Genomic DNA, 25,580 nt, shown 5'->3' with positions numbered 1-25,580 from the left:
CCATTTATGGGCCAGTTTTAATTGGCCCATAAATGGTATTAGTGGTCTTAATATTGTTTGGTTGCAATTGATTGGTTGCAATCGATTGATCGATTGCGCCTTGTGGTTGTAATATGCTTTAAGTCTGTGTTTGAGGACAGAAAATCTGGGTTATCATGCTTGTTAAAATTATTTGCCTTATACCTTGTCAGCCTTGTTATACAGTATTACGATATTTTGCCAGCTGTTTTTCTTATTTTTCTTTATTTTAGGCATCGCAAGGCTTAACAAAATTACCTGTGGAAATACGCCATTGCAGGATAGGCTGGATTAAAGAGGCAAACATTATTTGTAAATGGATTATACTATGCAGTCATTAACTTATTTATCAATAAAATGATGTAAATTTTTGGATTTGTTAAGTGGAAGCCTGTTGCTACTCAGCACATCTCCATCCATCCAGCACAAGTCCTGAGGACCCCCCAGTTTTGAGATATTGCTTTCCCAACTCTGTAATGAAGTATATTTGTGTTATGCTTGGGAAAATAACTCTTCATCAGCTAAACAGTGCAGATTGCTGCAGTTTTAATTGTGGTTATTTCAAAGCATGCATTAGTCTGTGGGTTCCTGTGACAGTACTGAACGACAGCACTGCTTGGGAGTGTTACTTTGAACAAGTAAGCGTGGTTTTGCATATTTTAGGGAGAAAGCTCAACTGACCAAAGCACTTGAGAAGCAAATGGCTGAGTTTGGACAACTGCGCGCAAAATATGATGAGCTTCGGAAGTCTCGCCAGGACACACTCAAAGAGGTGAAACACAGTTTCATTATGTTTGTGTGTGTTGGGGCGGGGGATATTTTTCTTCATACAGCTCTTATTTAAATTGAATTCGCGTTGCTTTTTGTTTGACAATGTAGCAAGTATCTAAGCTAAATACAGAGCCCATATTGTTAAGATAAGTTGCCATTATTTGCTTGTTTAGGGTCTCATTACTATAAGTTAGTATAAAGCTTTATGTAGAATGAACAAAGTAGTGACTCACATATACAGTTTGGTGCCCTTAGGTTTAATCGGGTCATTGAAATGGTTTGTGTTTCCCAGCATTTGTTTTATAAGGAACATTCAGTACTTCTGCCGACCTACATGCTGTTTCATCGTAAATAAGTTTTCATTTTGCTAATACACTCTGCTAAGCAATCAGGGACGGGTACAAATGGTATGGTAACAACCCGAGTTCTTCATTTCCAGTTTTGCCGTTACCTCTGCTGATAAACATGGTTTGAGTGAATATGCCTAGTTCTTACAAAGTCTGGCTATCTGACTGCCAAAACCATTCTCAGCAGTCAGTCTGGGCTGCTGCACCGAACCATTATCTTTTTCATGCATAGCGCTCCATTTTGTGTGGGAAACAGTATTTATTTTAAAAAATAGTGAAATCTTCTTCAGCAAATGCTATTCTCACAAAAAAAAGGCACTTGGCCACCTGAGGTGATCACCATGGAGTAAGGGTCTACCGGTCACTCTTGGTGGAAGGCTGCAGGACAGTTTTTGTTTCTCTGCAGGCACAAGGGGACATTGCATGTCTCATCACATCCATGTCGTTTTTGAAAGTTCTTGAATGTATTTTGACTAAGTCCTCAGATGAAACACCAAGAAAAAAAACTATATACTGCTACCCTTTCAAGACCCTTCATACATGGTAGTCAGTCTAGGTGTCTACAAACTTCATTGACATGGCACTTTGTACTAGTTCAGTGCAGCACATCATTTCTTGATTGCTTAGTATTAGCTACTTATTCAATATGTTATCTCATGCTATTAACTTAATAAGGACAAGACTTACCTTTCTTTCCATAAAAAACTCTCGTGTCTATTGTGCAGCATGCCTTGAAGACTAGAGCAGCTAGAAGAGGAAAAACACAGCATTGAAACCCAAAGGGATTAGCGCCATGTCTCTCAAGACGGTGAAAGCTTCAAAAGGCGCGCTGTTTGAAAGTTGATACCTGGCGCTTGCTTCCTTCAAGTGTAAAAAATGAAAAGGTGGTTACATGGTGGCAACCACCATGCCAGAGAGAGTTAAAACAGGCTAGCGTGTATGACATACTTTTCCATGAGTGTTAAGTATAATGCGATACACCACTCCTATACCACATGCCCTCTGTAAACTTGATTGCTTGTATTTTTGGCGTTTGTGAGGCAATGCATGTAGTTTATAGTTGACCACCTGCACATGTTCCTTACTTGCTGCATTATTGACAAATTAATGTGTTAGTTATTTCAATATTGCTCCACAAAATGCTTTAAATAATAGTTATAGGTCCATGGCATATGTAAATTGTGTTCTGAAGGTGGTGCACACATTTGTGGAAGAGTAGCTTTCAGACTTGTAGTAGTGATGCCTCTTTTTACTATCTTGGATATGAAACTTGCAAGAGCTACTGTGTGTGCCTGGGGTAGTGTATTTCATCCCACTTTGGCTGAAAAAATTATACCGGACAAAGTGGTTAACATATCCTTTAGGTAAGAAATTTGTGAGGCAATGTAGTCATTTTATGATTTCATAGAAAGGTGCTTCAGGGCCCTTTTAACTGAACAGGACTATCTGTAGAAAAGTTCTACAGAAAGAATTCTTCAACAGTAGTCGTAAATAACCTTGTGGCAGTCCTGCTATGTTGTATATGCAGCTGTGGTACTATTTCTTGGCCATTCCTCTAATTGCTTGTTTATTTGCAGCTGAGTCAAGTGAGAGCGGAGCACCAAGATGAGCTGGAGTGTATTCTTATTGACCTCGAAGATGAGGCAAGTGGCCGCACGTGTTTGGACAAGCGAATGACTGAGCTGAGGGCTCAGGTAAGTTAATATTTCCCTGGTTTAGCCACCTTTTTTCCTTTGGTTCAATGGATGCAGTACTTCTGTTCTCGGTTCTGCAGTGCTGTATGCACTTCCTACGCTGTACTCATTGATTTTATATGCATGAGCTTGTTCTGTCCACTATGCAAGTTCTTCGTGACAAATCACATAGCACTCCACCTGATACAACCTTCTGTAGTACACTCTAAGAAAAAAAAAGAGTATGTGTGACTCTTTTTGGGGAGTTCTGACTTGCCATGTATAGGACCCTCTTTAAAGAGGCACGGTGACCTCTTGGTGGGTCAGAGTCGGCACGCTCTAGGAGAGTACCCTGACCCTCTTAGGAAGAGTGGAAGGACTCTTATCCAAAGGATCAGATTACCACTTCTGAGGGAGTCTGACGACTCTTGCCACTCCTGCGTGGGTCAAATGACCCACACCGAAGCGTCAAGCGACTCCACAACTATTATCTACTTTTGCACGACTACTGTTGGAAATAGTGAAGTATTCATTTTAAGCAAGTCCAATAATACTTGTGGTTGTGCCCAGTGGCTGCAAAGAAATAATAATTCAGTTTTAGCATTATTTTAATAAAACTCGTCAAAACAACACACCTCTTCCTGCAGAGTAATATAGAAAGCATGAAAAGATAGTCTGTGATTTCCAATTAAGCAGTTGAGGTATTCCTCATTTACATGCTTGTATGAGTATAGCCAACTAAAATGTGTGACTGTGATGTGCATAGTGTCATATAGTGCAAAATAAACTGCAGAAATCGGCATCATGTTTCCATATTTATTCCTTATGATTATGAATAAATCAAAAATTGGTGACGGCTGGAGGCATCAGACTTGTGACTTGCTATGTTGTCGTTCCTGTTCAGCGTGAGCAGCCCTGAAAAATGGTATCTGAAAAGCAGAACATGATATTATGATGAGAAAACGGAATTGAAGTAAGAGTTTGCAAAACCTACACAATAAGTGATTAACACAGACATATTGATGGCTCACAACAAAACGACAAATGCGAACAGGCATAGTAAGGAACCAAGTTTTTTGCCGTTATCGTGCAAAACACAACTTGCAAATAGTAGCTTTTGTAACATGTCACTTGGCGACAGACTTGCAGCACAAGATGTTGCGAGCCTCTTTTACACAACAAACAAAATTCGTTTAGGCTCCTTTGCGTGGGTGCCACTCACCTCTTTTCCTACGTCGTCTTGTCCAACCAAAGGAAATGTAGGACCGACTGCTTCGTTGACAGGGCGAATGCCGCTGTTGATTTTCCCATCACGAGTGTGAGGCGCCAGACCATAGCAACACCTTCGTTTCCTCGAGTGTGGCTGTCAACCGAAGTAAAGAGGTGGGAGAAGCGATCCGGGATTCTGCGACTAACCAACACACACACGCACACACACACACACACACACACACACACACACACACACACACACACACACACACACACACTGATTATTTGTATTTAAAACCACTCTTTGTTCAACACACCGTTTCTGTACACACATCTGACACAAGTGTTTCATTTTAAATAATTTCGCTACTAAAAAAAATTTTCACGTAAAAGAAGGCGGGAACCTCGTTTCGCAATAGGCACTGGGTATGCACGAATGAAAGCACTTCTTTTCTGAGAAATCGCTTCAAAACTTGCTTTCAGAATAAGCCCAGCTTTGCGCCCGCATATTCCGACACTCAAGCGCATCCTCTGACAGTCAGGGGCATGCCGTGAGCGGTTACTGACCGTGTCTTTTACAAACGCAACCTATCCTTAAATACTCAAATAAACACATGCGAGTACGAGTGCCCGAACGACACCCAGCACACTTGGGACGCTACGTCGAGATCAGACATGTGATATGCTAGAATTACTGCACATAGCTCCCACAGTCACGTACACTCACTCGATTCTGTTATAACGCCGAAAGTCATCACAGATGTAGGCAAACCACGAAAACAGCAAACCGAAATGAGGGGGAAAAGAGTGCACGGCAGCCGTTCAAAGTCTCCAGCTTTTCACCTTACCGGCGAGGCGTTTCCAACTTAAGTGACTACTGCGTATGTGCTGGAAGCATCGTACTATATTTGCACCTCAAACTACCGTCTTTAAGCCAGCAAAAACCATTATATATAGCGCGTCTAAGTGTTCTGTACACAGACTTTTTTTTTCACGTTCCTATGCGCGGAAGCACGCTGCACACTCAATGTCGATGGAAATGTTGTTATGAAGTAGACTAAAGCGCATCTCAAAACGACACCTTGCACCTTCAGCAGCGCAGACACAATGTGCGATCCGCAAACAATCACCCTTGATAATTATTTGCATCGCTCATTTTATAGGAGCTTGTACAGCAACGCGCATAACGGTGTCAACTCGTTAACTGACAGTTTTGGTTGGGCATCCTCAACAGCCCTGCGGATGCAGGCTGCTGTTGGAAATGGCTGGCAACCTACTTCTGCAGAGCTGCTGCAGATGCCAAAGCTAAAGCTGTGTAATTAGTACCTACGAAAGCAGTACACTCACCGTTAACAGGCGCACATTGTCCAGTGCAGCTCCATGAATATTCCATCCTCAAAGCGTCACTTCGAGCACGGAGCCTGGCATCACTGCCACAGAAGATGTTCATGTTCGCTCAAGCACAAAACGACAAGACACGCCACCAGCGCAACCAACGCAACACGTTCCAAAAGACTGAGCAGACTGAGAGAGCAGGTGGAGGTGCCGCGCCACCCTGGCGCCCCGTCTCCGTTGGCAAGCCGCGCCGCCGAACGGCAAGCGCGCGATATTGTCACGTGGTCGTGACGTCGACGAAGACAGCAGTCGGCGTTTTCAAGAGGAAACTGTTTATTTGGCCGAACTTGTGGCCGGGAAACGGAAAGTTGATTTACAGCAATACACGCGGTATGCACTGATAGCGGCGAGCAGAGCGTCGACCGTCGATCAACTGACAAGCGGTCACGCGCGTCGGCTTTTATACAGGCGCTATCGAACTTTCCAGCAATATCCCTGGTGGCGGCGTAATCTCTAGACAAAGCTGGAACATTCGCGTGCGGGGCGCAATCTTAACAAACCGATCTACTACCATCGCGACGCTTCTAGAACACTACTTCGCGGACAGCGTCAAGCGTTGATAACCGTCCCTGCCGGTCAAACCCGAATACATCAAAACAAGACAAGAAGTGGGCGTGGCAATATGTACTCCGTATACGGTGGCGCCTTCATCACGGAAGCCAATTGAAACACGCTTCACGAGAGTCCATTGACTCCTGCAGAAATGCTCTCTTTTTCTGCTTCTACCTTCTAATAGGGGTCAAATGGATACTCAAAGAGTCACAGTGCCGTGACCCTCTTTTGACTCTTTTTTTTTTTTTCTTAGAGTGTAGGTTTATATTGGATAATTTACATCCAGCCTGTGCCGATAGTACTTTTTCATGACATTAAAAATAACAAAAAAAAATATGTTGTTGCTGGCACACCATAGCCTTTGTTGCTTTTGTGCCATAAAAGCCTACATAACTACTAACTAAAGCAAGAAAGTAAACATGTGTATGCTTGAATCTTGCCAGCGATATTGCATGGTGGCTTGTGTACATCAGAGTTAGAGCAAAAGGAGTGACCTTTGCGTTTTCTTGATAGTGTGACACCATTGAAAGTAAGCAAACACTGAACAGAAGACGATAATGAAATAGTTCTAATTATGTACTAATACACTGTTTCCTCCACTTGAAAAGGCACTACATGTCTTTCTTTTAACAGCTGACACAATGCAGTCCTATGCAATGAAATCAGGCAGAAATACTGCAATTCTGTGCACTTGATAGAAATAGTAGATATACTACTAAAGGGACACTAAAGGCAAATAACAATTTAGGCTTCACTGATAGACTATTGTTTGAGTACTGTGCCTAAATTTCCAATACATATTATCAACAGCAGTTAAAGTAAATGTAGAGTAAATGCAATTCTTCAGTGTAATTCTGTCACTAGTAATCACTGACTCATAATAAAAAGAACTATGCAGTGCATTATAACATGGAATAAAATGCAAGCCCTGCACTTCTGCCCGATTCTAGTGAAAATATTTTTTTTTATGTTAAGGGGAGACGTGGGTCTTGAAAAAATTTTTTTTATTAGTAGGGCTAAATGAATGAAATTCAATACACTTATTCAGTGTTTTCTGCAGATTCCATATCCTCAAGTAGATTTTTATTATCTGCATTAGAGCAAAAGTTATGCAATTTCTGAGAGCATATTTCTTACGGTACTTTTTGGCAACTTTGCTTTGTCAAACACAAAAACAAAATATGTGGCAAGATTGCCAGAGAGCTCGTCTAGCCGATGATGCTAATTTGATTGTTTTCATCGAACTTCGAATGCAAAATAAACGGATGCAAATATGAGTGAAAAATTTTTGCTTCATACACTTTATGATTATCAAGAATTATGATTTGGTAAACAACATTATAAGAAAATAAATAGCATCATCGGCTAGACCAGCTTTCTGGCAATCTCGCCGCATACTTTGCTTTTGTGTTTGATGAAAATAAGTTGCCAAAAATCCCCGTAAGAATTGTGCTAGAAAACGTTGTAGAACTAGCATATCTTTTGTTCTAATGCAGCTATTAAAAATCTACTCAGAGATTTGGAATCTGCAGAAAAAACTGAATAAGTCTATCAAATTTCATTCCATTCACCCAACTATTAAAAACACACTTTTCAAGACCCACGTCTCCCCTTAACCTAGGTGGTGAACGATCTTGCATCTCTATGACGATTTATTTAGAGTAACAGTCAGCTGTCACAAAGGCTATGCTTTTGGTTGCTGCGAACACTGGATTCAATAGTGGGAGCTGGAAACACTTCATGGTCGCCATGTTTCTCTCGACAACGACACGGCCAAAGCAGGCGGTCGAAAACTTCTGTCACTCATGCACTTGCATTTCAGTAGTTTTGTTAACATGTACAGCTTGACTGGTTTTGCTTCATCTCATACTAACTCACTCTAAATGCTAGAGAAAATGACACGTTCATGTGATGATAAGTTACTTTCTGGCCATGCTTTTTCATTTTTGGCAAGAAACCATAGCGCTGCCTGTCAGTCAGTACAGGGATGTGACAGCATATGCGACATCGTATATCCTCGCTTGGGGCTGCATGATTTTGATTGCATTCGGGATATGCAGACCCTTGAAATGCAATTTTATGTTAAACGAAGCATTTTCTTTTGCATGAAACAAGCACTGCAAGGTTTCCTGAATGGTATTCTTAACAATGCACATCAGCATAATATTTGTCTTTAGTGGTGGTGGTCCTACAACTTATCCTGAAACCCCAATGTGTTATACTAAAAAATTACTGTTGGTTGATGATATTGGTTGCTTCAAGTACTAAAGTTGCACAAGTGGCCGGCTGTAGTAAGGTGCCTCTAACCCACGTTTCATAAAAGGCAATACTATTATCAGGGCACCCTATTATGAACTGCCCCACTGTGCATCTTATGGGTGGAATTCTAAGAATACTGGTATCATGAATATGCCCTAATCATGCCTGTCTGATCTTGTCCAAATAGGTGTGATTGTTCTTTTTTCGTTTTTTTTTATTTTAGCATAATTGTTTATGAATGATTATGAACTATGAATGTATTCTTGCATAGCCCCCAGAGATTGTATGATCAGGTTTTCACAGCAAGTGTTGGATGTCTTGTGTGTGATCTGCTGTTCATCTTGTCAGCTGGTACAGCTGCAAGGTGAGAATGCTGCAGAATGGGGCAGACGAGAGCGCTTGGAGACGGAAAAATTAGCACTGGAGCGGGACAACAAGAATCTGCGCGCATCACTGCAAGAAATGCATGAGTGTCTGCAGCGTAAGGCCCAATCTCCTACCACAAGCCCTGACCAAAAGACACTTCAGGCTGAGCTGCAGCATCGTACAAAGGTGGAGTGTTTAACCCTTTCGGCCCTGGCGGTGTCAATTGACACCATCACACAACATTTCCCCTAGCACCTCGGAAATGAAACCAAAACTGCTCGTTCTTGGGGGAATACTTTTTCAATAATCCCCACTGCGATCGACACCAAAACTGTGGCCTGCTTGCAGAGCTGGGAGCCACAAAGAAGAAGAAGCTTGACCAAAGTCATGGGTGACGCCAAGGCGGGTCAGCTCAGGCGGGTAGGCGTCATTTTCGGGACGACGTACCAAAGCTGTTTCAATAAGTATCACACAGAAAAATGAGACGTGGCTCACATTTTGCGTACTCTAGTGAATAGGAGAAAAAAAGATGCCATTTTTCTCATTTCACAACCGCTGAGCCCTGATGACCTAATTTGATGTCATGTCTATAAATCCATTAATACTTGCACCACTGGCTCAATTTTTCGTTCGTGGTCTTCTGATGTCATAACTATTAGGAAAACACGCACAAAAAAAGTCCCCGACCAAAATAAAAAATCCAGGGCTGAAAGGGTTAAGCCTTCAATTTTCAAGCGCAAGCTATGTACTTCCTGTCTAGACAGGTGTGCCACGAAACTCCCACTTATCCAAGCCACAATAGCAGAATGGCTAACGTTACTATAGTTTGATTATTCAAAGATGTGAAGTAACACACAAACACACTTTACTACTTAACCTACATATGTGACTGGTTAGAGACACTTGTTGCTTTCTAGCCTCTTAATCTTTCTCTAGTTACCCAATGAGTAGAGGTGCCATCAGTTACCACAGTAACGTATATGTTGTTTATACCATAAAAAAAGTAATAATTTTGCAAGAAGCTCAATAAATATTCTCCATAGCACCAAGAAAAAAGTGTGTAGGGGTTGTTGATGACTGAACATGCGCAGATGCTCGTATACATTTGATTGCAGCCTTGTAGTGAAATTAAATGGTATTGGCAGGCTGTGATGGTCATCTATGTTTGCTCATGGAACTATCTCATGGCAATCACTAGTCCTAGGTACAAAATTCCTGCACCATGGGTTTTGCCCCTGTAATTACAAGTGCTAAGGCCAGTGCATGATGGTGACTGAAAACTCAGATGTCACATGATGCCTTGCTAGATTTTTCAAATGTAATCCACATGTATTGTGTCACCGATTTTGCTATTGGAACTAGGTGCATTTCCTGTGTTTGCCAAATTTGCCATTTTTCTGAGCATGGTATGGTTGGTTTAGTGGAGCAGCAATTTTGGTTCATCACTAATTAATTGGAGTATGTTTTGATCGTCTAAGGTACGTCAGCAATTCTTTTGGAATCCCAGTACCATGAAAACTGCATGAAATTCAAGCAGATATTCTTAATGCAAGAATGAGTAAAACAAATGTTACCAACCTACTGCTGCCATTAACAACAGTAGCCCATAATGACAGCAGTAGCCCAATTTGGCATACACAGCAGGGCAAAGCTCTCGGAGCATCCTCTATTTACCTGTTTCACGTCAGCTATCTGCGCGATTCTGCAAATTTGCCAGTGTCATCACACCATCTACTCTTCTGCCTTCTGCAGCTTTCTTATTCATTTTTTTTTCTCTGGCACCCATCCTGCAACTCTAAAAGACCACCCAGTTATCCACAGTATAAAGAGCAGTGACAAACCGCTGTAGCACACGTGGATATCAGAAAAAATTGCATAATAGCCATGATGCTTTCTAGTACTTGCAATAATTTCCTCTTTTCTCAGTATGGTAAAAGCATGGCCTTCGAGATCGGCCTTTGTTATCCGAGGGAGTCATTTTTGGGAGTGTCAATTCATTTTGTCACCAGTCATGGTTGCCACACTGCTATATGGTTAACTGCGACTGTAAGATGTTTAGAACAAAATTTCCACTGCACTGACTGGGTTCCAAACTTGGCAGCATTTTGTGGGATGCATACTGGCATACAAGCAATGCGCTATTCAGCCTCAGAGTATCGGTATCATAGCACCTTTAAATGAAAAGGAGTGTTTCTATGGTATCTAGAACAATGAATGTGATAGCAAGCTTAAATGGGGAATTTACAAATAGTACTTGCTGACCTTAAAGGTGATATCAACTTGGAATTAATTTTGAGAGTTACACTAGTTTCAACATATGTGTTCCTGAAGTTTGCAACAAATGCAGCAGTATTTCAGTAATTCTTTAACTTTAGTGCATAAAAAGGCATTTTGTTAAGTAAACCAAGTGGAACAATGCAATTTCACTGTTAAGTTTGAACCTTTCGTGTTTATTCCATAAATTCACTTTTTAGTTGAGCAATTTGTCTTGCGTACGTACTTCTTGTTTCTTCTGCTGATTTTTGTCGTAGTTGACCACGTGTCAACTCACTTCAGCACTTAGCATAATTGCAGGAGCTTTTGCCCTGTCAGTTGTTACTGTTGTACTGTGGTACACCTGGGGGGGGGGGGGGATTAGAGACGGCGAGGCATCGCATGTGCATTTATTTGGCTTCACTTGCCCGATTAAAATTGGTGGCACTGGCTTTGATGGCGACGCACACAACCGCGCATCTGGCCGTGCCGACGTTTCTTGTACTGCCGATGCTCCTCTTTGGAACATACAACAGGCGTCTGACCCATAGCAAGACCAAAGAGCAACTGAACACGTCAGTTGCTTTTTGAACTCGCGAGATCTCTTACAGGTTCGGGATCTCTTACATCACGATACAATGGACAAACGCAATTGGTTAAGGAGATGTATTGGAGAAAGATTAGTATGTCTTATTAAAGAGGGCTATGCCAATCGCAGGGTGCATGGCTGACAGTGTGAGCTAGGCCATGTAATGAAGAAGCAAAACCGAAAGGCCCTGTGTAAAGCGCTGTGTAACGTGCGGTTTTTACAATTCTAAGTTTGAAAATGCAGCCAACTCGGCGTTTCATATTACACCACAAGATGGCACAACGTGTCTGTCTGAATGAGGGTGCCTCGAAGTCAGTGCTGCCTCCCCCGGGAGCAGGGTGGTGGCACCCTTTGTCCTGGTGAGCGCCATATTGGGCCGCAGTCATTGATGGGGACGCCGCCTCTTCTGATCATAGACGCGTGCGTGAAACTGCAGAAATAAAATGAACTCAGACGTTACATTCAAGGCGTCTGCCGTAGCACATGTCTGTGTGCTCTGAAACCGCATGGCGGTTCTGTCGGAGCTGTGGCCACCCTAAATCTTGCCTAAATGTACTCCTTGATCCTAGCGTTAGACAACTTTGCTGTAATTAACCTGGGTTTTCTTTGTGATCAGGACTCTTTAGTTCAGCATTCTGATTACTTTAGCTTCATTCAATCCAGAGCTACAATTTGGCATTCTCGCACCACCATTATAACTAGCACTGAGATTAGAAATAGCATTTTTTTTCTTTTGTGGATTAAATTGTAAGCAATTTTTCTTCGCCGAGTATGACAGCTTCTTTAAATTAGACTTCCATTTTTTTTTTTATAGGAATTGCTTGACCTCAAGCATGCTCATAGCAAACTGAAGAAAGTTCTCCAGGAGAAGAGCACAGAATTATCTCACGCACTGCGACGATCGGAGCAGTATGAGGCAGAGGTGAAAAAGCTACGGGGGCGTATTGATGAACTGAAAAAAGAACTCGCAACTGCTGAGGATGAGGTGAGCCATTTTCTGAAAACTGGAATGCACTATTTTCTTTAGCAAATACATTTGCACTGTGTTTAATAATAGTCTCATTAAGCTCAATCGTTCATTGGTTTTAATAATTATTACAGTGGTCACCACTTGCCGAAAGAATCAGCTTGATAAAAACAAAGTGCCGTGGCCTTAAAGGAGTACTGACCCGATTTTGAAGTGCAGCAAAACGGACGTTTTTGGTTTCCTTGGCATGTAGTGTTAAAGCGCTCCCCACACCGCATCCGGGAAACACGTATAAATATTTAAGTTTGATTTTAAAGTTTTCATCTCCCAGCATCTGCAAGGCAGCTTCACCGCACGGAGAGCCCTATGACGTTTCAAGTCAGCTCACTTGGTTTGCGAAGTCTGGGTTCTGCATGCAGCCTAGATCACTGAAATCGCTGTCGGAGGCACTGGACGACAGTTCACTCATCATGAACCACATTCGACTGACAGCAAAGGACAGCAGGTGCATATTTCGTGGGTTGCAGTCGGCCCGTGACGTCGCGGGCAGTTTTGACACATCACTATGAAGCCGCCCTCTCGAAACCGAAACCGAAACTGCTGGTTGAAAGAAGCGGTAATAAAAATATATGCAATGCATCCCCAGGCACCACGGCACTCTTTTTAGGGTTCTCGACACCTGTGCTTTCATTTAGAGCAACAACCCGAAAAATTTTAAAATTCATGTCAGTACTCCTTTAAGGCCTACCTTTTCTTTCAGTGTGATTTGTCTAAAAAAAAAAAAAAAGAAGGGAACAAGTTGGAATTTATTTAGTCCATAATTAACCATTTGTGGCAGATACAAATTCATATACTACGTGCATATTGCTTAGACAAACAGTAAAATTAGTTTTGTGCATAAAGTTTGTAAGTAATTTAGTTGAAAATGCTTGATGTGTGGTTTGTAAATGAGGAAATTTGAAATAATGCAAAAAAAACAAAACAAACATGCAAAGTGTGATCACTTTTGGTGAGAATGAGTAAGCACGGAGTGCCTAAATCTGTTATCTCCGGAATACAGTCAAGAATATATCCACATATACAATGCAGATTTTTAATAAAAATTCTGACAGTCAGGCTCCTCTCGCTTTCGCACATGACCTCTATGCCATGGCGGAAGTACTTTCCCGTAGCTAAAATGAATTTGGTGTGACTAATTAACAAAACTCGTTAATTAACTATTTAATTATTGACTTGAGTGCATTTGTTTATCTTAGGAAGTTGTAGTTCATGATAATTTATGGCATATCCATTTTTTAGAAATCATAAGTTGCGTGTGGTTCAAGAAATTCATCCGCGAATTTCAAGGGCGAAATCGAAACTAATCGTGCCCGGTGCACACAAAGCGCAGCGGAACACCGGAATGACACGTGACAGGGAAATGACAAAATTTGAATGAAGGCGCGCCGAAGCAGAATCTGGTCAGAAAAATTGGCAAGCATTCTGAAATGCACATGTAGGCCGCTTAATGTTTGCATGCGATGGGTGGTGCTTATCTGCTTCTTTCTTAAAGGGACCGACAACTGCCCAGAATATGAAATGAGTTGACTCCACTGATGTAGATTGTCCGTCGCACTGTCTCAAACCAACCCTGTTTTTTTCGTGAGAGATGGATTTATATTTTTATTTCTTAATTGAAAGTCGCGAAAAATGACCTGCTTCTGGCAGCAAAAACACAAATGATCCGATAAAGACGGCCACGTGACCATTGATTGCTGTACGCGGTCGACGATTTTTTTGTTAGTATTGAAATATTGTTCGTTTCTTTATATTAAAAGGTATTACTCTATAATAATGTACACATAGGCCTGCGTTAGTAGTATGCGTTAAAGTGGCGCTGCCTTCGCGTGACGTAATGATCCCATTCTCGTCAGCGCGTCTTCAGCAACTTTTCAGCGTGCTCATGCAACCGTGCACGCAGTTTCCAGGTCGCTAAGGTTTTGGAGCGACATAGTTTTGCTACCTACACTTCGTCTCAGAAATGACGCGCGCTGCTACTCGGTGCGGCCGTGCATATGCACAGTTACGTTTTCTATTACTTGGCTTGGCTTGTGTATCGAGAGAGTAACGACGCTGGGACAAGCCATCCATGACACAGGCACAGGCAACCTTGGGCGCAGGCGCGCACAACGCTGTACAAATACCGGGAAGGTGTATAAAGCCACACATCTCATTGTAACAGCTTGCTATTTTCAAAAATGGTTGGAAAGCTCAAAATAAAGATGGTTAAGCATAGTTACAGTAACTCCTGCGAAAGCAGAACAACGACAGCTTTCACAAGGGCTAGCGGCATCGCTATCAATTCTTAGCGTTGCTGGAGCAAGCCTTCATGCGTGTTTGGAGCCTTTGAGATCGAAAAATACTGCTTATGAAATAACTACGTGCTTTTCGAATAAACCACAGCAGCTACAAACGCTACGAAGGGTGAGCTTCCTGTCGCGCCATAAAAAACTGGGTCGAGAAAAATCAGTTGTCGGTCCCTTTAAACTATAACGAGGGGTGAAAAACTATTTCGTCTGTCTGCAAGAAGTAGCGCCGCAGTGGCTGCACCTGAGTTTTATGCTTCCCACACAAAAAAAATATTGATATTGCGGTTTTCTTGTGCACAGTTCGAAAGAAACGGATAAGCACCAAACACTACACGCAAAAGTAAGGTGATGCGCGGGCAGAAGAAAGATGACTTGCAGCTTTTCACGAAAACATACAGCCGTGGCGCGCCTTCATTTATGTTTCGCGATTCCCTTGTGACGGGTAGTTCCGGTCTCACGTAGCTGAACAGTCGCACTTCGTGCGTGCCTTACGTGATCAGTTTCGATTTCACCCTTGAAATTCGATTACGAATATCTCGAACTACGTGCACCTTTTGTGATTTTTAAAAAATAGCTATGCCATAAATTGGCACACACGACAACTCTGTAATATAAACGCCTGCCCTCAAGTCAATAATTAAAAAGATAATTAACGAGTTCTTGTTAATTAGTCGCAACAGTGTAATTTTAACTGCGGCTGAGTATTTCCCCCTCGACATGGAGTTCGTGTGCAAAAAAGACAGGTGCCTTTCTGTCATAGGATTTTTATTAAAAATCTGTATTGTAAAGAAAAACACGCTGTAAAATAGTAACTGTATCATAGAGAACTTTTGTTTATAGTATCATGATAGGAACCTTTTATGAGCCTCTGCAGCATGACTAGCCTTTGATACCGTTTCGTGTGCTTTATGTACATTTAGTTAGATACTCTATTGCCTTTCTCCACCTCCCTGAAGGCTGACACTGCTACCAACAGTATTCGCAAACTTCAGCGCAGTAATGATGAGCTGCAGGAGCAGATAGAAACACTGCAGATGCAGCTGGAGCACTTGCAAACAAGGTGAGTGTAGATGGTGATAAGCCTATCTGTCAACAAACGTTTTATCCTAATGTTTCATGTTCATAATTCATACCAGCTGTAGTTTGAGAGTATTCTGTTCACGCATTTTCTGACTCTCAAACCGTAAGGGGAGACCTGGGTCTTGTTTTATTTTTTGATTAGTTGGGTGAACTGAATGAAATTTAACAAAGTTAGCCAATTTTTTTCTGCAGATTCCAAATGTCTAATTAGATTTTTTGTAGCTGCATTAGAACAAAAGATGTGCATTTTCCAAAAGCATATTTACGGGGAGTCTTGGCAACATCGCATTGTCAAACAACAAAACAAAGTATGTGGCAAGACTGCCAGAAAGCTGGTCTAGCCAGTGATGCTAATCTGATTGTTTTCAACGAACTTTGAATGCAAAATAAATAGACGCAAATATGAGTGAAATTTTCTGCTGCATATTATATCTGATCATCGAGAATTATAATTTGGTGAACGGCATTATAAGAAAATAAATAGCATCACCAGCCAGATCAGCTTCCTCCTTTCAGTCTTGCCACATACTTTGTTTTTGCAGGAAAGATGACTTTTAAAGGCTCGTTTTTCTTTGTTAGACACAATATTAATGAGAACTAACAGACAATAATGCCAAGGATGTATAGGGGGATGTTGTGTGTAGTAATTAGGATATAAATGCGAAGAAAGTAAAGTGGACAAAAAGATAACTTGCCGCCGGCAGGGACCGAACCTGCGACCTTTGAATAACACATCCGATGCTCTACCACTGAGCTACGGTGGCAGTCATCCTCCCGTCCACTTTATGGGGTATATACGAGCATTTAAACCTAGTAGTGTTAGTCAGCGGCGATCGCAGCCATGGCGGTGAGTGTGAAACACTCTTTTTCTGCCTATTGGCGTCACGTAGCACGTGATCTTTTTACGAGCTGGCAGCTGACCAGTAATCCCTTGCATACTACCTGAAGGCATCAAGTCTGCCAGAACGAGACCCTCGCAATGGTCGCAGGTTCGGTCCCTGTCGGTAGCAAGTTATCTTTTCGTCCACTTTGCTTTCTTCACGTTTATATCCTAATTACTACAAATAATATCCCCTATACTGTCCTTGGCATTATTGTCTGTTAGTTCTCATTAATACTTTGTTTTTGTGTTTGACAAAGCTAAGTTGCCAAAAATCCCCATAATAAACATGCTTAAATATGTGTTATAAATTACATATGTTTTGATCTAATGCAGCTATTAAAAATCTATTTATATATTTCAAATCTGTGTAAAAAACTGAATAAGTGTATTAAATTTCATGCTATTCACCCAGCTTTAAAAAAAACATTTTTTAAGACACACATCCCTCCTCCACAGTAAGAAGCTTCACTAAGTTACTATATTTACTCATTTCTAAGCCAACCCCTGCATTTCGGAAAGTTAGAAAGAAAAAAAGAAAAAAAAAAGACTCCTCGGATTTTAGCTAAACTCACCTAAAGGGCACTTGACTGTGGTATAAACATGTTTGTTATTAGTTTTTTATGCATATGCAGTCTTTTCTAGTCATGTTCATCAACATCACTGCCCTCTTTGTCATAGATTTTTAACAGTGCTAATTGCACTAAGAATGAATTGTCTGTTATGTTTAATATTCTGCACTTTTGGAATGATCACAGTATATATTATTATGCACATTCTCATTTCTCTTTGAGTACTGATAACATCAGCAAGTCTTTTAAAATCTCTCAGCTCTACTCTATTGCAGTCTGGTGAAAGCAATCCCCTTTTGTAGCACACATAAGCTGTTTGAATGTTTCCACCATCGATACACATTCTTTTCTTCGACATGGAACTGTTACTATGCCTGGACCTTTCATGTGTATGGGTGTTTTTTTTTTTATGCCAGGTTTCATCGGTGATGCCGCAGTATACTGTGTATAGCATTGTGGGCTTGAGATCTCATTAAATGTTAAGAGGTTGTATTCCAATGGCCTCCTCAAGTATCAGTTGGTCCCCAACTTTTTGAACCCACATATAACAGCTCCACTAAAAACAAATTTTTGCTTATGGAATCAACCAGCGCAACCGTGAAAATATGCATTACTTCAATGGCACAGTGTGCCACATACAACGAACTTCCTTGAGCTTTGCCAATCGGTTACAGCTGACAGCCGCAGTAGGCCCAATGCATTGCCTCTATGCCACGATGAGTTGGCCTTTGACGCTGCACAGCCTATTTTTCTGAGCCTCGCTAAGGTGGACCACCGGTACTTTGTCCCCCTAAGTGGGCTACCTTCTCCCCATAAACGACAGTGCAGGCCAGTGGCCGGGATGTGGTTTTCAATATCAACGTCAAGATTGTGCTGGCTGCGACCAAGCCACTGCAGACTTGGAGATGACGATCGAGATGGATCGATAGAGCATCTGACGAAATCCAATTAAACTTTGCTCAAGATCCTGCCTTATACCTAAGGTGCTCCCATGCCACTCTTGTTGCTGGCCAGTGCAAGCTAGGCACTGCTGTTGGATATGGTACAGTTGCATGTCTTCTTCGTCATCTGCGGCGTATGTCGGTGTATGTGTGGTGCAAGTGCTTTGTGCTTCATTTTAGTTGCACCCGAGTTGTGTCAGCGGTTGTGTTTGGGACGGCAGATGAGAAGGAAGCCATGTGTTCTGGCAGCTGCCGCGAAACGGAAAGCGCTGGACATGCCCACGAAGTGAACAGTTTGGGAGGAACTCTCTCAGGCTGCACAAACCTGGGAGCTAGTGAAAAAAGTCACAGTTTCGCCGCAAGGGCGAAGCAATGAATGCGATAGCAAGGAACTAAGGCTATACGAAGTGAGGCTCGCCAATGGATACTCTCAGTTTGAACAGCGCTTCTGTTGCAAGGCGGCCGCCTTGCAACAGGTGGCCGAAGCAGCGAAGGAAACTAGCGTGCTTCAAGTGTCGAGCTGTGACACTTGATAGTTCGCTCTCATCTTCTGTTTGTTCGTTTAGCGGCGTCCCTGAGCTCGAGTGACATTCGTACGCGCCGTAACATGAGCGCGGACATCACGGTGAAAGCGTGAAACATTCCTCTACCCCTCGCCACGAGAAAACCGCGCGAGCAGACAGCGGAAGGGCAAGCTTCTCCCATGCGCAAATATAAGAAAGCTCGCCGACGACTTTTAAATGCGCCCGTCGGGGCTCCTAGCGCCACCTAGCTGGTATTGAAGAAACGCTTATTATCGCCTGCTGTCTCTGAGTCCGTCCAGCGCTAAATGGTGTGTATATAACGCTCGCCGTTGGCTACGTGGAGGATCTGCGTTTCGTGGCGTAGTGGATAGCGCCGCTCGCTGCGGAGCAAGGGGTCCCTGGTTCGATTCCGCGCTTCGGAAGCATTTTTCTGAGTTATTTTTCTGTGGGGACTTTATAGATATATACATACTTATACATATACGGTGCATGACGGCGGCGACGGCGACGGCAATATCCAGCCGAGACTGTCCATATAATTGCTATCGCAATAAAAATAGAACTTCTTGAAATGAACACTCTTGACATTTCTCAAGCGCATACTTTAGAGTGGGCACGTAAAAAAATAAATAAAAGGAATGTTGCCCTGCCCGCACCGCCCAAGGCATAGCGGGCTAGTTCTCAAGGACAAGCAGAAAATTACCAGCTCCAATGCAAACTCAACGGACAGCAAGTGCCTGCAGAAAGCAACCTATGCTGACATGAAAGACACACTGCTGAAGTTCCTATAACTTGGGGATTGATTCTGGCCAAAAGCAAGATCTCTACATCTTTGCTAAACTTCTTGGCAAACAACAGTTGGTACACTGGCTCAAAGTGAGGCATGGAATTTTCTTTAAATCTCCTGTGGGCAAGCCAGCTTGAGCAAGTGACCAAGATATTGCCAGTTGGCTTGTGATCAACTAAGCCATCACTGTAAGCTATGGAGAGTGAGGTGTTTAAGTGCAGAAACTTTGTTATTTTAGCAAATGAAAATGCTGCCCAATAAAATGCATGTGGTGAAAGGAGATTCATACAGTGGCAGCAAACATAGTGAAATGCATATTATCATACTTCTATGCACAAATATGGACGACAGTGGCTGGCATGTGCTCTTTATTAACGGAAAAATCAAGGAAGCTATGTTGCTTCCGGCACTGTGTGCCCATATGCTACAGGCACAATGCCAAGGCATAGTTGACGCACGACTTGTTCACCGAGTGGCTGGGGGAGTTTGACCATGGCACGTGACGATGCAAGGCAGGCACGTGCTGCTTGTTATTTCCAACTGTGGGCACCATTTTTTGAGTCTTTTCAAAAAGAGTTGCAGGGCCCCGTTAACTATAGTAAAATTTACACGGATAATGATATAGCTACCACATAACCAGTTTACTAGGCAGTATGCAAAACAAAGCAGGCATGTGAATGCCCATGATTAATTAATCTCAGTGGTGGTTGTACACTAAGAGAGGAACTTACAGCAGTTATTTGTCAGATTGCTAAAGAATGTGTAATGGCTTCTCTTGCATATAAAGATACAAAATGCACATGGAGAAGTGTTGTCTCAGGCCATCTTGAGGGCTTTGAAGTTAACATTTAGAAGAAAAAAAAAACTGTGCTGACTAGGCAAGCGATGATGACTTCCTTCTACAAGGTTTAGCATAGTCACCTTATGTGTCTGTGCTTATTCCTTTGTAACCGTTCGTTTTACAGAGCCATCAACGCGGTGCCCGATGTGTATGCCAAGATTTTTCAGTTGCCAAACTAAACTGCAACTTTTGGGAAGAGCGTACCACTTGCCTTTAGCCCTGTGCTGAAACATGTGGAGACTGACTTCACAGTCAAGTCTGCAGCAATTTTGAATGCCCTTGCATTCATTTACAGCAGATTTCATGCAATTCACTAAGCAAAGCTAGCCGTATCACAACATTTTCAGATAGTGTGCGAGGCGTGATTATAGGTCTATACAGGGAAGCCCAGAAAAGCAACAGCTTCAAGATTCAATACCAAAACAAAACTAAAAGCTTTGGTGATGAAGCTGTAAAAAGTATAATTATGGCTTATATGGCTGCTTTTGCTGATGCGTGTGTAGGAAATGGAGATTGAAAGATGGGCGGTGGCAATCTAGACTATGATAGTTTGCACCTCTTCATAAAACCCGTGTTTTAAGATGCCAGCTCTATATAGTAATGCATGTGTGTGCATGTGTAATGGACAAGACTGCACTTTTTCATCATGTGCTTTAATTATACTAGTATGTGAAGTGCTGCTGAGTGGTTTTCCCTGGCTGTACTTTTCTTTGTCTCCCTTTATTTTCTAAAGCCAACAAGATTGCTTGGTTGCATCAATTCACTCGGACACCATCAAGGTACTGGCACTAACATCCAACGTCTTCTTTCTGTCCTTTCATTTTTATGCACTGTTTTACTAACTTCTCTGCTTTCTTCACTTGAGGGCCATTCTATATCAAGTGCACCGAATGTTGGGTTGACCTTGCTCAGTTTCATTTAAATTAAATTTCGGCTGATAACGAAACATAAGTGAATTTCAGCTTGCATTCTTGTAGACAGCTCTGAGGGGCATAGCCAGGACATTTTTTTTTTTTTTTTTTTTTTGCGGTTGTGGCGGTTGTCAGCTTTTTTTATGCATGTTTGTGTGTTTGTACGTCTAGGTATGTGCGTATACATACCAATTGTAAACATTTTAGGGTGTTGAACCTCCCTCCCTCCCCTCTGGGTACACCAATGACATCAATGACACCCAGTGCTCCATTTTCATAGTTTCCAGATCTCTTAAGTGTTTATAAAATGCAGAAAAATAAAAGATGGCTGGTGACAATCAGCGCCTGCGTGAGCTGCTGCAAGCCAAGAGTTAATAATATACAACTGGTTGGTTGAGGCCTTTGGATTTCACTAATGATGCCAAAATTTGTATTTGTAAAATTTTCTAGAAGGCTAAAATGAACATGTTGTTGTAGCGCCGGTACTCTCAAGAGCATGCTATGTATAATCCAGGCTCTGATATTACATTTCTGAATCAATACTCTGGGCACTGAATTTGAATTCACTTGATGAACATTGGCCCGTGGAGACACATGCAAGAGTTCGCACTCATTCACATTAGAATGAAATAGCTTTAGCTGACGTCTTCCTTGGCATACAGAAATGTCACTCCAGTTCTAGTACCACCTTCCTGTGTGTGCTCTGGAGAGAACGTTCAAGGAAAGGACCATGTGCTGTGACATTACATACCATAGCCGTCTTATACCGGTGTCGCACTGGCACTTTTGATCGCGATCAGGGCTGAACTGGATTAGGCTCAATCTGGATAAGGCGCTGCTGTACGGTCACTTTCATTCGTGATCTGCGCTACTGAATCCGCTAGCCAGATTGCGATTTGGCTGACGTCTGCCCCAAACTCAGTGTGGTTTAGTTTGGATCGTGTAGCAGTGACCATTGTTGATCGCAGTCGAGAAATCCGATCCGGATCAGACCTGATTGCAATCAGAAGTGCCTGTGTTACCTCGGTACCAATGGCCTTCATTTTGCCTAATGCTGACTATCTAAACAAGTGTAGTATTAGTAGTACAGAAAGACAGAATGCATGGCACAGCTCTAGTACTAGCTTCTGTAACAAAGTATAGTTACAAACACCTTGCCTACAATTGGCAACATGTGCACAGAAGAGGAGTAAAACTCACAATACAGGCAGTAGGTGATCTAAATTCCACTTTTTTGGGAGCAGACAAATTAGGCATAAAACTGAAAAATTATCTTTTGTGGCCCTTCTATTTACAACAGTAAGTGAACAGTCTACTGTGAAGCCCAACACAAGGTACACTATGCCTGGAATAACGCTTAGTAGTAATGCATGGCTCTTGAACAGACATGTACTTCATGAATTGCATGTAAATAATTACTTGTAATCAAATAGATGAAAGAAGGGGAATGTTTTTGAGGGATTTGTTTCTTTGCTAGATGCAACCAAGTAAATCCAACAGACATTTGGGCCAAGGAAAGCATAGGGGACATGAATTGTTGTCTTTAACGGTACTGCAGTAATTATGATGTAAATTGAAATTAATTAAAATTGCCCTTTCTGTCGGGGAAATCTGAACCCACAATATTCTAATCATTTTGGATTCGAAAGTTGTGGGTTTGGATCCCACAAATGGAAAAGGCAATTTTTTGTCCACTTTAATTCATTTCAATTTACATCATAATTACTGCACTATCATTAAAGACAACAATTCATGTTCCCTATGCTTTCCTTGGCCTAATTGTCTGTTGGATTCATTTGGTTGTAATTAAATAAACATTCTGTCAGTTTTGCAATTGATTACTTTTTTTAATCAGCAGCAGTTGCTTTAATCTCATTACTGATAAGTAGGCATAACAGGCAATGCAGTGTGGAGCAAGTAGGTTTGGCGGTAACACCCATGGTCATGCCACCAGTAGCGGTTGCGCATGTTTAAAAAGCAAACCCAGGTGCTCTGTATTTGTTTCCTAATCTTAATGCTCCATCTTGTGTTGGCCAACTAATTGAATTGGTGCTTTTATGGCTCCATAGATATGACTACTTTGCCTTTTTATTAGCCCCTGCCAGGGAGCGCTTTCTCTGTGGGAGCTGAAGCTTTATCAAACGCAAAGCACTGTGCTTCGTAAAGCACCTAGATGCAAGCATCAGGGGTATATACCCACATTCTTGTGTTCAGGGTGTTCATATACTGTATAACACCACCCTTTCCTCTTGTGTGCTCGTGTTGGAGCTGATATTAAAGGGCCAGTAAACAGGCTCTTACTTTTATTTTACACTCCCCAAACAAGCTCGCTAATTCGTACAGTAGACCGCGGTGATCACATTTTGCGAATATTACAGCGCTGTGCGCCGTGCAGACCCTCCATTTTGAAAAGCAATGCCCGCGCCTCTTTCCTATGCCTGTCCAATGCTTCTCGTATGCGCAGGGACTAAATCTTGCCCATTGGCAACATTACGTGCCACTGAGCTCGTCAATTGGTCCTTTGCACTACGAAATGGCGCCTGGGTCCTGCGGTGATGCAGTTTTGGCCACGCAGTCCGCATTTTCATTTTCCTGTGCTGCCCTCTGCCATTTTGTAAGCCCCGAGACTACTGGGACAATGACAGCCTCCAAAATAAAGAGGCGTCTCCCTACTTTACCACTAGGGGAAGGGTGCATGCCTCACCAGTGCCTCATACTGCTCGCACCGTTCTTCCTCACCACACCACTATGACACGTGCGCACGTGGAGGAAGCCTTGCTCAGTTCTTGGCTGTGCGCCGATGACGTAATCGCTGACGTCTTGTTACGTTGACGAAGTGGGTGTAGTCAAGACAAAGGGCTACGCCTACCCCTCTCCGCTGCGAGAGAAGGGTGGGAAGAACAAGCGAGAAACCGAAACCAGCCAAAGCGGGTCGTCCTATGCCCTGTAACTGCCTTATTACAGCACTGATTCGCCAAGTTCTTGCGGTAGCATGTTTAGTCGAACAAGTGCGCAGTTATTTCTCCATTAGAAATTTTGGACCGTGAGGTTGTTTACTGGCCCTTTAAAGAAAAATTAATTTGGTGCAATGAGCAGTCATATAGCCAGATCATCTCATTCTATTTGCTGCATTTATACAATCTTAATAGAAGTTGTGGTAAAGGCAAGATACTAGTTTTGCCATGGATCGCGGGAAGCGGCATGTCAAACGACTCGTCGAACGTGGTAGTGCCTTCAGGACAGTGATCATATGCAACAGTAAACTGAAAAATGAAGTTAAATGAAGACAAATTTATTATGCAGGAAGTTCAGTTCATTAAAAGCTCAATGTATCTTGCTCTATATGTTAGCCACTAGCCAATACAACTAGCAGAAACATGTCGTGTACACAATTGTGTACATAGCGCCTCAAAGGGTTAACAGATAACAGATCTGGCGTTGACAGACCCTCGACAAATAAATGTACTAATCGGTTTCTTTCCTCGACCGGCACTCATGGCGGCATGCTTACGGAAGATTAACCAGCAATACGTAAAATTCACTGTGTACCTTTTGCTCTTTAAGAATTTTCAGAAGGCATGTTTGTTCACCAATAGGGAGACGTGATGACACAGTGAAAATACATGAGCATAGTCGAGCGAAGGGCTAGCGCTTTTTCGATAGTGACATTCTGCCAGCGATAGCGATCTGCGCCAGAAATGTTTCAATTTTATGTGGCTCGGAAACAGCGCCGACATCGGACCAAGGGGTTCGAGGCTGCCGCGCCGCTGTTTCGTGATGAAGCACTACAGGTGGCGGCAGCCACAAATTTCGATATTTGGCCCGCATGCCGGCATGCAGCAAGCGAGCAAGCGGCCAGAATGGCCGCGCATACGCACTCCGAGACTCTCGACTGCAGGCAACAAACCCTTAGATGGTGTGTACATGCACACTGCCATGCGATCGCATGGTCTCCAAATTTATGATCGCGACTGTACATATGTTTAGCAGAGTGAGCTGCATGTCACTAACCTAAATGCATTCAACAGTTGCTGTGACTCAGATTTTCATCATTGGCCTCCTCCCCTAGTGGCCTTCAAAGTTTTAATTTTTTATTATGCTTCAGCTCTGGTGTGCAATTTTGGTCAGTTGTAGAACTTTTATGCTGTAGAACCTGTTTTGATTATAAAGTTTTTTCCAAAGATGTATTAGAATAACAACTGTTTATTTAAGCCAACTTATGTCAGATTTTGCTATTTTATCACCTGCAGCTAGACTTTAACAACCGTTACACTTTTCTTAGCAAGTTTTAAAG

At 42.4% G+C, this 25,580-nt stretch overlaps 1 protein-coding gene across 4 annotated transcripts in view; it reads left to right on the top strand.

Moving 5' to 3' along the window:
- LOC119376434 (coiled-coil domain-containing protein 102A) overlaps nt 1–25,580 on the top strand; it is a 56,940-nt gene that overhangs the window by 18,910 nt on the left and 12,450 nt on the right. For 2 of the 4 annotated variants that reach the window (XM_037646269.2, XM_049411006.1), the window contains exons 5-10: nt 682–790; nt 2,714–2,830; nt 8,576–8,779; nt 12,250–12,420; nt 15,707–15,810; nt 21,109–21,154. In XM_037646269.2, the coding sequence (XP_037502197.1) occupies nt 682–790; nt 2,714–2,830; nt 8,576–8,779; nt 12,250–12,420; nt 15,707–15,810; nt 21,109–21,154 (751 nt within the window). Of the gene's footprint in view, nt 1–681; nt 791–2,713; nt 2,831–8,575; nt 8,780–12,249; nt 12,421–15,706; nt 15,815–21,108; nt 21,155–25,580 lie in introns of those variants that run through there. The other 2 variants (XM_037646284.2, XM_049411022.1) reach the window with 2 other exon arrangements.

This window comes from Rhipicephalus sanguineus, chromosome 1 (assembly GCF_013339695.2).
Source record: "Rhipicephalus sanguineus isolate Rsan-2018 chromosome 1, BIME_Rsan_1.4, whole genome shotgun sequence".
NCBI lineage: Eukaryota > Metazoa > Arthropoda > Arachnida > Ixodida > Ixodidae > Rhipicephalus > Rhipicephalus sanguineus.
This window is presented reverse-complemented; position numbering and strand designations above follow the sequence as displayed.